This window comes from Austrofundulus limnaeus, unplaced genomic scaffold (assembly GCF_001266775.1).
Source record: "Austrofundulus limnaeus strain Quisiro unplaced genomic scaffold, Austrofundulus_limnaeus-1.0 Scaffold129, whole genome shotgun sequence".
Taxonomy (NCBI): Eukaryota; Metazoa; Chordata; class Actinopteri; order Cyprinodontiformes; family Rivulidae; genus Austrofundulus; species Austrofundulus limnaeus.
Window position 1 is genome coordinate 670,592 of NW_013952531.1, and position 12,090 is coordinate 682,681.

The 12,090-nt window shown below is 41.1% G+C and overlaps 2 protein-coding genes across 2 annotated transcripts in view; both read right to left on the reverse strand.

Annotated features, from left to right (window-relative positions):
- Positions 1 to 243: 243 nt before the first annotated feature.
- The window catches only part of ryr3 (ryanodine receptor 3), a gene marked incomplete at its 3' end in the record, with an annotated part of 107,898 nt that continues 96,051 nt past the window's right edge, over positions 244 to 12,090 (reverse strand). The window contains 14 exon segments of the mRNA XM_014015437.1: positions 244 to 1,523; positions 3,101 to 3,182; positions 3,316 to 3,420; positions 3,576 to 3,704; positions 3,786 to 3,874; positions 3,954 to 4,034; positions 7,143 to 7,157; positions 9,644 to 9,717; positions 9,844 to 9,920; positions 9,999 to 10,078; positions 10,155 to 10,254; positions 10,335 to 10,391; positions 10,469 to 10,520; positions 10,596 to 10,708. Coding sequence (XP_013870891.1) covers positions 244 to 1,523; positions 3,101 to 3,182; positions 3,316 to 3,420; positions 3,576 to 3,704; positions 3,786 to 3,874; positions 3,954 to 4,034; positions 7,143 to 7,157; positions 9,644 to 9,717; positions 9,844 to 9,920; positions 9,999 to 10,078; positions 10,155 to 10,254; positions 10,335 to 10,391; positions 10,469 to 10,520; positions 10,596 to 10,708 — 2,334 coding nt within the window.
- On the reverse strand, positions 11,285 to 12,023 carry LOC106522440 (mediator of RNA polymerase II transcription subunit 15). The gene is made up of 3 exons (XM_014015445.1): positions 11,833 to 12,023; positions 11,585 to 11,742; positions 11,285 to 11,513 (listed from the first exon to the last, which is right to left on the reverse strand). Exons 1-3 carry the CDS (start codon positions 11,839 to 11,841, stop codon positions 11,300 to 11,302), a joined length of 381 nt encoding a protein of 126 aa, XP_013870899.1. The 5' UTR covers positions 11,842 to 12,023; the 3' UTR covers positions 11,285 to 11,299.

Sequence of the window (12,090 nt, forward strand, 5' to 3'; positions counted from 1 at the left end):
GGTGATGATACGGTGATGAGATACGGTGATGATGCGGTGATGATACGGTGATGAGATACGGTGATGATACGGTGATGAGATACGGTGATGATACGGTGATGATACGGTGATGAGATACGGTGATGATACGGTGATGAGATACGGTGATGATGCGGTGATTATACAGTGATGACAGTGATGATACAGTGAAGATACGGTGATGATACAGTGAAGATACGGTGACGATATGGTGATTTTACGGACCTTCTTGTGGTCTGCAGAGGAAGAATCGGCGCTCTGCTCAGAAACATCACCCAGGCCCGGCTCCACATGTTTGCCTCCTTCCTTTTTGGGCACCGTTAGCATCTCCAGCATCACGTCCACGTCCGTTGCGTCTCCGCTGGGCGTCATGGTCTTGTCCAGGCTTCCTGATGACTCCACAGCCTCCACCTTATCTCCTTCGCCCACGTCGCCGTGGATGCCGAACTGCGTGGGGTCGGGCATGTTGCCCAGGATGTCGGTCACCTTCATGTTCTTGGCTCCCTCCACGAGCCCTCCCCCGAACATGGAGGACCAGATCAGGTGGAAGAAGCCGAAGACGAGGCTGAAGATTCCTTTAAAGAAGCCGATGAAGAGCATCCAGCAGAAGGAGAAGAAGCCCGTGATGAGCTCCTTCATGCTCAGCTTCTTCATCTTCTTCAGCTGCTTGCGGATGTTTTTAAGAGTAAAGACCTGCCGGACGTCTGCGACCTTCTGCCTGACGGAGCGACACGCCGTGGTGAATGCCGAGGCCGACTCCTGGACCTCCTCGTCCGAGAGCTCCTCCAGGAGGCTGTGTCCCTCCTCCTCGTCCTCCTCCTCCGGCTGCTCCACGGCGTCCGGCTCGGAGATCTGCGAGGCCAGCTGCATCTCAAAGATGGTGTCCTCGCAGAAGTTGACGAACATCTCCATCTTCTCGCTGTCCCCGCCCTCGTTCACCACGTCGAAGATGAACTGGCGCTTGGACTCCTTCACCTGCGGCTTCTCCCACTGCTCGCGCGTCGACTCGCTGATCTCGAAGTAAACCCTCTCGATGCGCTTGGCGCTGCCCAGGATCTCGATGCGACCCAGGTACGGCTCGAAGTAGCTGAGCACGCTCTCAGCCAGGTCCAGGAAGGTGGCCAGCCGCGAGTCGTGGGGCATGTGTTCGGACAGGTTGGTCAGCAGCACGGCCACGTTGAAGCCGATGTCTTTGGCCGGCTCGTGGAACCGCTCCACGAACTCCTTGTAGTTAAACATGTCGTTCTCGTCGGCCTCAGCGCACGACAGCAAGAACTCGATCTCTGACTGGCTGTACTGCTTCTGGCTCTCCATGGACTTCTGGAACTCCTTCTTGGAGATGATGCCCTTGCACTCCGGGTCGTACTCCCTGAAGTTGTCGGATGTTGTGAGGTCCTTCAGCTTGAGGAACATGTCGAAGAACTTCAGGATCATCTCCACGTTGCTGGAAGACTCCACCAGAGTGTCGACCATCTGCTTCCCAATGGTGCCGTTCACCACGTTACCTGAGGCACCACAAATTAGAGAACAGCTCTCATCAGTGCAGCTACGCTAACGAGGTCTGGTTCTCGTTTACCCTTTTTAAAAGGAAAAACACTGAATTGTTTTCCTGTTAATTGTTCTAATTATCAGAATCCACACTTTATTTCAATTCTATTCAAAAATTTATTCATTTCATTAAAAAAATAACTATACAATAAAAAAACCAAGAAAATACACAAATCAAAGTAAAATGAAAGGAACAACTTTACAGCTGGTATTATGCCTCAAAGGTGAATATTGTGCCATAAAAGCTCATAAATCCTCAAAAACATGATTTTTCTTGCTTTTATCTACTGTTTATCCATTTGTGCTGCTTTCACAAATCATAAAACATAAAATATCTTAGCTTTACCTCTTATAAGTCAAATAATCAGCTAAATAAAAGTAATTTTGTGTAAAAGCTAGACTGAAGCCCATTTATCCTTGTACTAAATCAAGTAAAGGAACAGACTTTGAATAATAAACTGAATCTTTTATTTAAACTGTAATYACCTGCAGAACTCTGGTTGGACCAAACAGACATGAAAAATACCTGGAGGGTTCTRGTTGCTAGAATATTTGGTAATTTAATCACTGATTTGAACACAAGCAAACAAGTAGTAACAGCTTGAAATATTCAACTCATTATTGTTTTCAAGCCTCAGGTTTGATCCATGACTATAAGACATCCATCGTTAATAAACTCTTCATGTACAGTCGATGGTGGAGGGAGAGAAGCACCAGGTTACAATGTTTTAATCCTGTTTGTGCTCGACCACACTCAGTGTTTTAACATAAAAAATCTGTTGCATAAAATCTATTAAAACCAGAGAATTTGATGTTAACTGCAGTGTGAACGCTTAATGCYAAAAGATTTTTGCTRAATAGGTATTAAAAGAAGCTGAAACTATTAAAATAGCAAAAAGAAATGGGTGAAGTAACTGAAATTAGCATAAAAAAACAAAATGAACACGTTTAGTGAAATAGGAAAGTATCACAAAACTGAATTTAGCTGAAAAAAGCTCAAATAAGCTAAAAAAAAAAGCAGCTAAAAACCCAGCAGAGAAGCTTAAAATAGCAGAAAGATGCTAAAAGAAGCACAAAAATGTCTCTATGAGTAGAACAGCAGAAAATGTCCAAATGATGACTAAAAAGCTGGAAAAAAARGTTAAAATAAGCAAAATAGAAGCTGAACAAAGCTACAATTAGTTTAAAGGAGTTCAAAAAAGCAGAATCAGAATAAAGGGTAGAATGTGCTGTAAAAATTTATGGATATTTTAAAGAGTTTTAAGGATGATGAAAACAGATACATTTATCTTCAATTAGAAATAAAATCACAGAAAAAGCTCAAAATCTGTAAAAATATAACCTGAAAAACCAAATGTCGCAGCAGGAATGTCCTTAAGGAGCTGGATGAGTCGATGAGATACGAGCAGAAAAATGTACAAAAGAAAAAAAGGACCTGGGTTCTTTCTGTTTTCAGACTGATGGCCCAGCATTCAGGGTGACTTTAAGAGTCTGTCTATAAAAACCAGAGTTTTAAAATCCTACAGAGTCTTACCCTCCAGGAGAGACAGCAACATGACCACCATGTCCTTCTGTAAGTCCATCAGCTCCTTCAGCAGCTCAATCTGACTGGAATCCTGCAAGATTAAAAACCTTTAGAGATGGTTCTCCGTCAGGTTCCAAACTAAAACACTCTTTTAAACAGAACCTTTGCATTAAAAAGACTTCATATGCATGTATTATAAGAAAAGGCTGTTTGGTTTAATGTACCTGCGACAGCTTCATCTGCATGTTCGCAAACACGTGCAGGAAGCCCACAACTGCATCCCACAGTCTGCTGTGAGCCAAGCTCTGCTGGTTTCCAATGCAAGGCCCCTGTAAGCACCAGGTGACAGAAATACAGACGATATAATTATTATTATGTGTACAGTACTTTGGTCCTGTGGGTGTTTAAAGTACTCTATAAATAAAGATGTATGGTATATAATGAAACATCTACTGAGTGTTGTCTGACGGGGGAATCTACTGACCTGGATGTACTCAGTCAGGGAGTTAAATATCTGCTTGGCTACAGATAAAGCTCTGGAGAAGTTCASCTTCCCGGTTTCATCAATGACATCTTTTCCAGAATAATACCAGTAGAAGTCACTGATGGATTCCTGAAGGGAGAGTCAGAGAACGTAAACCACCACCTGTCTCCATCATGATGATGATGAAGTCAGGATTCGTTTTCCTCCCACCTGAAGACGAAGCAGATAATCAACGGTGCTGATGATGATGTTGACCGTCATTGTGTTTCCAGTTTGGGTTCTCAGGAAGTTCTGGAAATCTGGCAGAAACAAAAAGTACTAAATGAAAGTGTCCAAAGCAGCAGGATGTGATCTGGTTTGTGTCTGAGCTGCTCTCACCTCCGTTGTGCCCCTCACAGAGGAGCTGCAGAAACCGGAACAGGTCTTTGGTGAACTCGTCGTTCTGAAGCACCTTGGAGCCTTTTTAAAAACACACATGTTGGTGAAAACATTTAGGAGCTCCACAGAAAAAAATAATAAATAAAAACAATTACTTTTTACATTTGATCAATACTGGAGAGGTCTAAAAGGTGAAACTCCCCTCAAAAACAATTATAAGGCAAGCAGGGCAGGTCTCATGTCCAAACTGGTTTTGAAGTCCTTTAGATTGCAGATTAAGAACTGAATCTAAAGTTCCATAACGTGACGTAAAAATAAACCAACAAAAAAAGCTTTTATAATAAATGAAACGTTTGGACATTTCCATAAGCTGGAGGAAGCGTTGAACTTTCACATGCAGGCCACAGCTGGGCCTGATGAAAGTTAGAAAAGCAGCAGACAGACGTGTTTATAATCTGACCACCTGATCCCACCAGATACAAACAATCAGGGCAGTTTTTACTCTGTAAGCAGGTAAAACCAGGTGAGCGTTAGAGTTCTGTGTCAGGAACAGCTTTGTGAACTGGGTCCCAAAATCCAAAGCAACACAAAGCTTTGCTTTAGCTGTGTGTGTGTGTGTGTGTGTGTGTGTGTGTCCAGACTTATTTTATTTTTTAGACAAACCCAGAGGAAGTGGCTCCGACAGCCTGAGATTTCTGAGCATCAGAAACACGTTAGTAAAGGTTTTCACAGGGGAGAAATGAGGAACAAATGTAGCAGAATAAAAAACAAGCAATGATTTAATGGTTCACTTTTACAGCAGCATGCAGTGTCTGTCTGCAGACACCTGGTGGGAGGAGCTTAAGTTCAAATTAAAGAGTAKGAAGTCTCACAACGGGAGCATCAAGAGCTCACCTGTGGATATGACTTTTTCATGTAATGCTGCGTTCAAGGCTGGTGAAAAGCTGGGAAATCTGAGCTTTGCATTCATCTAATGTTGGGAGAAATACTTCAGCTCATAAACCTTACTGGGTTTCAAAAATGTTACATTATGTAAACAACCTAAAATGAGCAGGTTGACAATTTATCAGAACAAATAAATATTTATTACCAGAAAAATACTTTTTCCTGGTAGTTTTTTCCACAAACAGAATAACCTATCAACGTTTATTTCAGCTTTAAAGTCCACAAAACGACTTTTTTCTTCTGGTGAAAAAACTACCAGAAACATCATTTTTGAGTCATTACTTGAAACGTACAAGAAAAACAGTAACATATCTGGTTATTTTAGGTCRTTCTGCTACAAAAACTACTGGAAACACATTTACTAGTGCTCCTCTGCAAAACTACCAACACTTACAGTGTTTGTGAAAACCTTTGAGTCACGTGTGACAGTGTCTCACACAGGACAAAGTACTCGATGCTTCAAATCTACAGATGTTGTAGTGACATTCACATTATTTTCACTGTACTGTCAACATATATAGGAACTTTATTGATACAATAAAGATTCAAATGTGAACTCAACACATTTTTATTACAATAAATAAATATCAGATTACAGTTCAGAATGATTGAAATTACTGTAAATATTTCGTCAAAACAGGCACTGAAATGAAAAGTGCAGCAGGAGTCCTCTAATTTCCTACAGATGGTCTCAAAGTCCTGCAGTCTGGTCCTCTTCACACAGTCTCTGCAGTAGAAGCTGTTACAGCTGCTCCAGGCTCCACATCTTCTTCACCTGTGCTGATTTCCTCATTCCTAATACGTCTCTTTATTTTGTAGTTTGGCTTGGTGGCCTTTGAGGTCYYATTTTGTAGCCACTTMAGCATGTTTGGAAAAAGAGAGAGGAAACAGTATTGCAGTGATCGGCTGGAGTAGTAGTAAAAATGCTGCTCGAACAAATGCAATAAACCGACAGAATTGATCAGAAATAATCAGGAAAGTATTAGGAGTTATCACAGTTTTAAGAAATTATGCTGAAACAATGGAAAACACCAGAAACACAAGAAAACATCCGTAAATCTATAAAAATATGAAGAAATTAGCTTACCTCGCTGTAGCCAGGTAACATATTTAGGGCTTCCAGTGCCTAAACCAATCAAAATCCTGGATAGAACAAATTACAGATACAGAAGCCAACCAATCACTGACGATCTCTTTAGTCCCACTGAAAAAATGTCTGGCGGAGACGCCTGCCAGGACCTTTTTTCAGTGGGACACAGATAATCTGCAGGGATTTTCATAGTAAATTATATATTTGTTAGGTTTGAGAAGCACATCGGTCAACAACTGTAATTTACGTCAGTAATGTCCGACATGTTTTCACAAACACTGCACTTACAATAGAAGTTTAATTTCCTTTATTGTTTGTGGGCTGGAGGCTACATTTGAAGTAAAATATCTATAGGTTATTTCTACTTTGAAGAAAAAAATACTGAAAAATATATTCACTGTTAAATTGAAGTAAACACTTAAAATGATATTTTTCTGTTAGCTTTTCTAGAAGAATTAAATGTTAATTTTGTGGACTGTGTAGCTGAAATAAGTTTCAAATGTTAGGTCATCTTTTTGTGGAAAAAAAARGAGGAAAAGTATTTTTCTGGTAATAAATATTTATTTGTTCTAATAAATTTTCTACTCATTTTAGGTTGTTTATTTCAGCCGTACAATAAACAAAATGTAACATTATTAGAACCCAGTTACTTTAATATGTCTGTGTGCTTTAATATACTGTAGGGATATTCAACTGGTGGCCCTATCCCAAAAAAATATTTTTTTCCATTGTTAATATAAAATATATTTCAAATAATTTGTAAATGAAAAATGTATGTTTTAATGCAACAAAAATAAACAATTTTAAAATGTAAGAGATAATAATACTTGTTCTGCTCCATGCTGCAGTGTTTCACCTACCATTAATGGACAAAAAAAAAGTCAGAAATGCTTTTCCCCCAGTAACCCAGTAAATGTAAAGCTCAGATTTCCCAGCTTTTCACCAGCCTTGAATGCAGCATTACACGTGTGAAAGTCTCAAAAGTCAAAYTGACAAGCGAGCAGATCTGTGCCCTGACTCATGTGTTGTGTGTTTGCTCACATCCTGTCGTGAGACTTCTTCCTCTCCACACAACAGTACGGTCCACAGACATGAAAAGAGGGACATTCAGGGTTGGAAGCAAAGCCATATCATGATCTAAATTTGCTATTTACCCCGCTTAGTGTGGACTGCCATCGATGGGTTTTTAAAATGACGGGAAGGAGGACAAACGGCACACGAAGACATAAGCAAAAAGAGAGGACACGCAGTTACAATACGAAGAGATATGAAAACATCAGCTACAAGTGGGAGAAACAAAGACATGCAGTTAAAAAATAAATCGTTAAAAGACGAGGAAAGACCGTCTAAACTCAGTCGTGGTGGAAGGTTACGGAGACACCGGCGCTAACGGTGAGTTGTTACATGTAGATCWCAGTGGAAATGGTTAGCAGAGGACTGAATGATGGAGACACAAACAGTTGGACGTGAAAAGCTTTTATGTGAAGACTGGTTGGAAGATCATAATGTCTTCTACTGCTTCTGTATCATCAAATGTGGGCGGAGTTTCTACTCAACACAAACCAACGAGGATGTTCAGAGATCCACAATATTTTTAAAACCTTTTGTATTTTTATTTATACAGTAAGGTGGTATCTTACTGGGCTAGTCTGCAAGTCTACAGMTATCTTAAAGTGCCTGTGACGTCAAATTATTGTAATGAAATTATTTTTGGAAAGATAACATTGAGAATAGGGCTGAACGAATTGCAATTTTTTATCTATAAATTGTGATTCTGATTGAATATGCGATTTTTTTAACATCTTAATAAATCATCTGTTTTACAATAAACAAAGTAAAACTTATTTAAAGCACAAATTACAACAAAGCAAACATATCTGTGGCTTTACCTTTTTATCGTTTCTAATTTTTCTTGTTTCATGAAACATGATATTAAACATGTTAACTTCCTAAACACTGTCTGAACTTCACAGGACAGTCCATAAATAAATAGAAAAATATATAAATATAAAAAAATAAAGCTTACTGTTTTCCAGCCAGTAACATCATGAAAAGATAAAGTGCAAAAAAACATAAAGATAATAAACATCTGCTTTAACCAACTGGTTATTTTCTAGGAAAATCAAACTCAAGTCACTAGATGACATCATCACCTAATATGTTTGCTAATAATTGTGATCTGACTATAGGAGAGATGTTAAAGATAAAAAGTGAAGAAAAACACTAAATATGTTTAAAACTACAATTAAACAATGAAATAAATTTTTTTTATGACTTTAATGCTTAGATCCAATTAAATAAATGAAATTAGTRATAATCTTAAATTTAATCTGCAGACTGTTAGATGTCACCATCAAGGAAAGGAGAAAAGTGATTGGAAAGTTCTGTCACCAAAGCTCCTAAAAGTTTCCAAAAACACCAGGAAAAGTCACCAGATTTGTTGCTAGTCGCTTTTTTTGGGGGAAAAAGTCTCTAGAGGGGTCTAAAAAGCTGTTAGATGTAGCAACAGTCGCTAACTGGCAACACTGCTCCGCTGGTTCACTCTCCAGTCCCGTGACCGGTCAACTCGCAGCCTGGGCAGTTAGGAAATCTCACATATCACAAGATGATCGCAAATGYGATTAATCGTTCAGCCCTAACTGAAAACATACTGCAGAAAAAAATTCACGTCACTGAGCTGAACGATTGTTGAGATATTTGCATGTGAAGAAACAGGAAGTGATGTCACAGGGGAGTGTCTGAATGTAAACAGTGTGTTGCTACAACAGACTGTAGAGAAGAATCTGATGTTTCTGTAGATTATTTTGAGTTTATCAGAGATTAAGAAAAGTCAGAGTTCAAACATTGTTTCAGTAAAGACCAGAGTTCCCCTTTGATGTCACTTCCTGTTTCGCTCTGGCTGAGCCAAATAAATAAAGCCAGTTATGTGACAAAATGTGTACAATCGTGTGTTTTGTGTCAATTTTCTTAAATATAAAGATGTTTTTTGGCCGTTAAGCATTTGAAGGAAATGCATGTCACAGGCACTTTATTTTCTAAATTTCTTGCTCCTCAGCTCGAGTTTTGAACATTTTATTTATTTATTTGTGCGTCAGGTTTGCTCTTGAAATAGTAAAAGTCGGATGTCTCCAACCCGACTCAGAAGTGATTGGCACCTGCAAGGGAGCTAAAAAATAATGTAAAAAAAAACAAAACATGATCAGGTCTAAAAACGATGCAAATGATAAACAATAACTAAAATAAAAAATAAAAATGGCCCATCCAATTAAATCATGAATGAAGGTCAAAGTGGGAACAAACTACGAGCCATGAAGGGAGGTGGACGACAAAATAATTACTTTATTTTTGTGAAAAAGGCACCGTATTATTTTACAACCTGCTCATAAAAAAAGTGATTTTATTTGAATTCTGAGTGGCAGACTAGTTTCTAACTATTCACAGCCCAGTCAGATCCTGAACAAAAAATGAATTCTTAATGTAAATTTATAGATTTTTTAATTCATTGAAAGGACATAAATAAATAAAATAAAAATTGTTTGCATTTATTCACATTTGTTCAAATTCAAGAGAAGCTAAAAGTCTGTGTAACCACAGTGATGAACCCTTTATTTGCAGAAGAACTGGTGAAAAAGTCTGGCAGTGGTGTTCCACTTACTTGAACCCTCCTCTGTCACCATGCCAAGTCCTTCTGCTTTGTTTTGCCGCTCAAACGCGTTCAGGTCCAGGACACTGAGTGAACAAAAGAAAAAGGAAACTAGAGAAACAGCATTTCCTTTAGAAAAAACGTATTCTGGCTCAATCCCACCAGCACCAGGTGTGTGTTTCATGCAGCCAGAATAATTCAGCACCACATACCTGCAGGACTGCATCAGTCCTGACAAGCTCTTGAAGAAGCCTGCGTCTCTTTTTTCTTTCAAGTAATCCAGCATTTTCTGTGACGAGAGGAAGAGCATGGCTTGAAAACACGTGTCCACTTCAACAGGCACATCAGCTGAACACAGCTAGCTCACCTGCTGAACTTGCACATTGCCTCCATTTAGGATGGAGATGCCCAGTTTGAGAGTGCAGGTCACCATGGGGCCCAGACGACCTGCAGGCAGAAACAGCAGCTGTGAGCAGGGCTGACAGGAGGAATTAAACTGGTGTCCACAGGTCGATTCTTTTACCTTTACTGGCACTGATCATCTGCAGCACCATTTCTGCTGCCCCACGAGCGTGCAGCCTCGCCTGCTGATACAGGATTTTCTGCTTCTCCATCTCCTTTTCCTGCAGGTGGAACACACACGTGCACTTACCACCGGGCTTTTAAAATGTTCGCACAAAATGCTGCAGGAACTAAAATGTACCTCAAATGTTTTCTCCTTCCCTTCTTCTTCCTCCTCTTCTTCATCCTCTGCACAGCTCTAAAGAAACACAAACAGATGGAACTAAAACTGCTGAATCTGTTAAAGGCAGGTGTTTCATGAGTGACGAGACAGACCTTTGCCATCATGTCTGCATACGCAATATATAAAGGGTCTTCTTCCAAGTGGCTGTAAAGAAACAACATCAGATTGTGTTTATTGTCTGTGAGGCCATCATTTCACACAGGTTCAAAGCGGGCTGACCTTCTCTCCGTCAGAGCGTTGTGGCTGAAGTGGAGGATGAGCTGGTGCAGAGGGTCAGGCCGGATCTCAGCCGCCTCYTCTTCCTCCTCCTCCACAATCTTCATCGGAGTTTTCTGCACAGGTCCACAGGCCAAGGAGTTAGCTTAGCTCAGTCAGTTTAATGCAACCACAATTCCAAAAAAAGCAAATGTAAAGAAAAAAACAACTGCATTAAATCTATTAAAGTCGTACTTTTTCTTTTAATTGGACCACATTAAATATATTAAATGGGTAAAGTTTGTAGTTTTAGCTGCAGGAACAAATATTTAAAAAGTTGGGACAGGTGCAACCAAACACTAAAAGTAAGGTACGAATGAAACAGCTGACAACAGATCAGGGAGAGGACTGGGTATAACTGGAACTACTGGGTACTGGAACTGGGTATTACTCCTAACATACAAAACTGTTAACAACCGAGCTCCATCATATATTAAACATCTTRTTGTTCCATACTTTCCTAACAGAGCACTTCACTGTCAGACTGCAGGTTTACTTGTGGTTCCTGGAGTTTCTAAAAGTAGAATGGGAGGCAGAGCTTTCAGTTATCAAGCTCCTCTCTTGTGGAACCAACTTCCAGTTTCTGTCCGTGAGGCTGACACTCTGTCTACTTTTAAGATTAGACTGAAGACTTTCCTTTTTCAGAAATCCTGTAGACCTGAATTGGGTCACGCAGACAGCAGAACTGGTCCCAGTCTTTGGTCCAGGAACTCACCCAGCTTGCAGATGAGGTGAACGGTTCCGTTGTTGCTGCAGAAGGACGGGTCCAGGTTGACCAGGAACTTGACGTCCAGACGAGCCACCTCCCCCTGCAGGATGTTGGGGATGGTCTGCCGCTCGTCTTCCTCGTACTTCCTCTTCCTCCCGGAGATGTTGGGGCCCCTGAGGAGCAGAGGAACGGGTCAAACACCGAGCGGTGCGCTGCACGGTGCCGTCTCTGCGGCGGTACCTACATGATGGGCGGCCCGTGGATGGCGCTCATGGCGGGGGCGAAGGTCCGGTACAGGGAGTGGTTGAAGAACGGAGAGCGGATGTCGGCCATGACGGCGTCCAGCAGCGGCTGACACAGATACTGCTGCTTGGTCGGTACTGGTGGAGGGGGCGGAGTCGGCTGAAACAGACAGAAAAGTGATCTGATGAACAGAACCAGATCAGAAACCTGGTCCAGGAGCTGAGAGACCCTCCTCCTCCTCCTCCTCACCACAGCCATGTCGTTCTTCAGCTTCTCCAGAGCAATCTCACACTTCTGCAGCGTCTTCAGAGGACACCTGGGGGACGGATCAGAGGACAGAGGTCACAGGAGACGCTCTTCAGCCTCACAGCTTCGTTTTTAAATAAGCATGGGCTGTGTCTCAATTCATGGGCTGGGTCCTCCTGTCTGGGCCACGTAGGCCACATCCTTGCTGGGCCAGGTAGGCCACATCCTTGCTGGGCCACGTAGGATGCTCAAAACTGCTGT

Excerpts from the sequence above, each read along its gene's own strand:
- LOC106522440 (XM_014015445.1), bottom strand. Across the intron at positions 11,514-11,584 it reads ATCCACGGGCCGCCCATCAT|GGGCCCCAACATCTCCGGGA; the intron begins GTAGGTACCGCC and ends TCTGCTCCTCAG.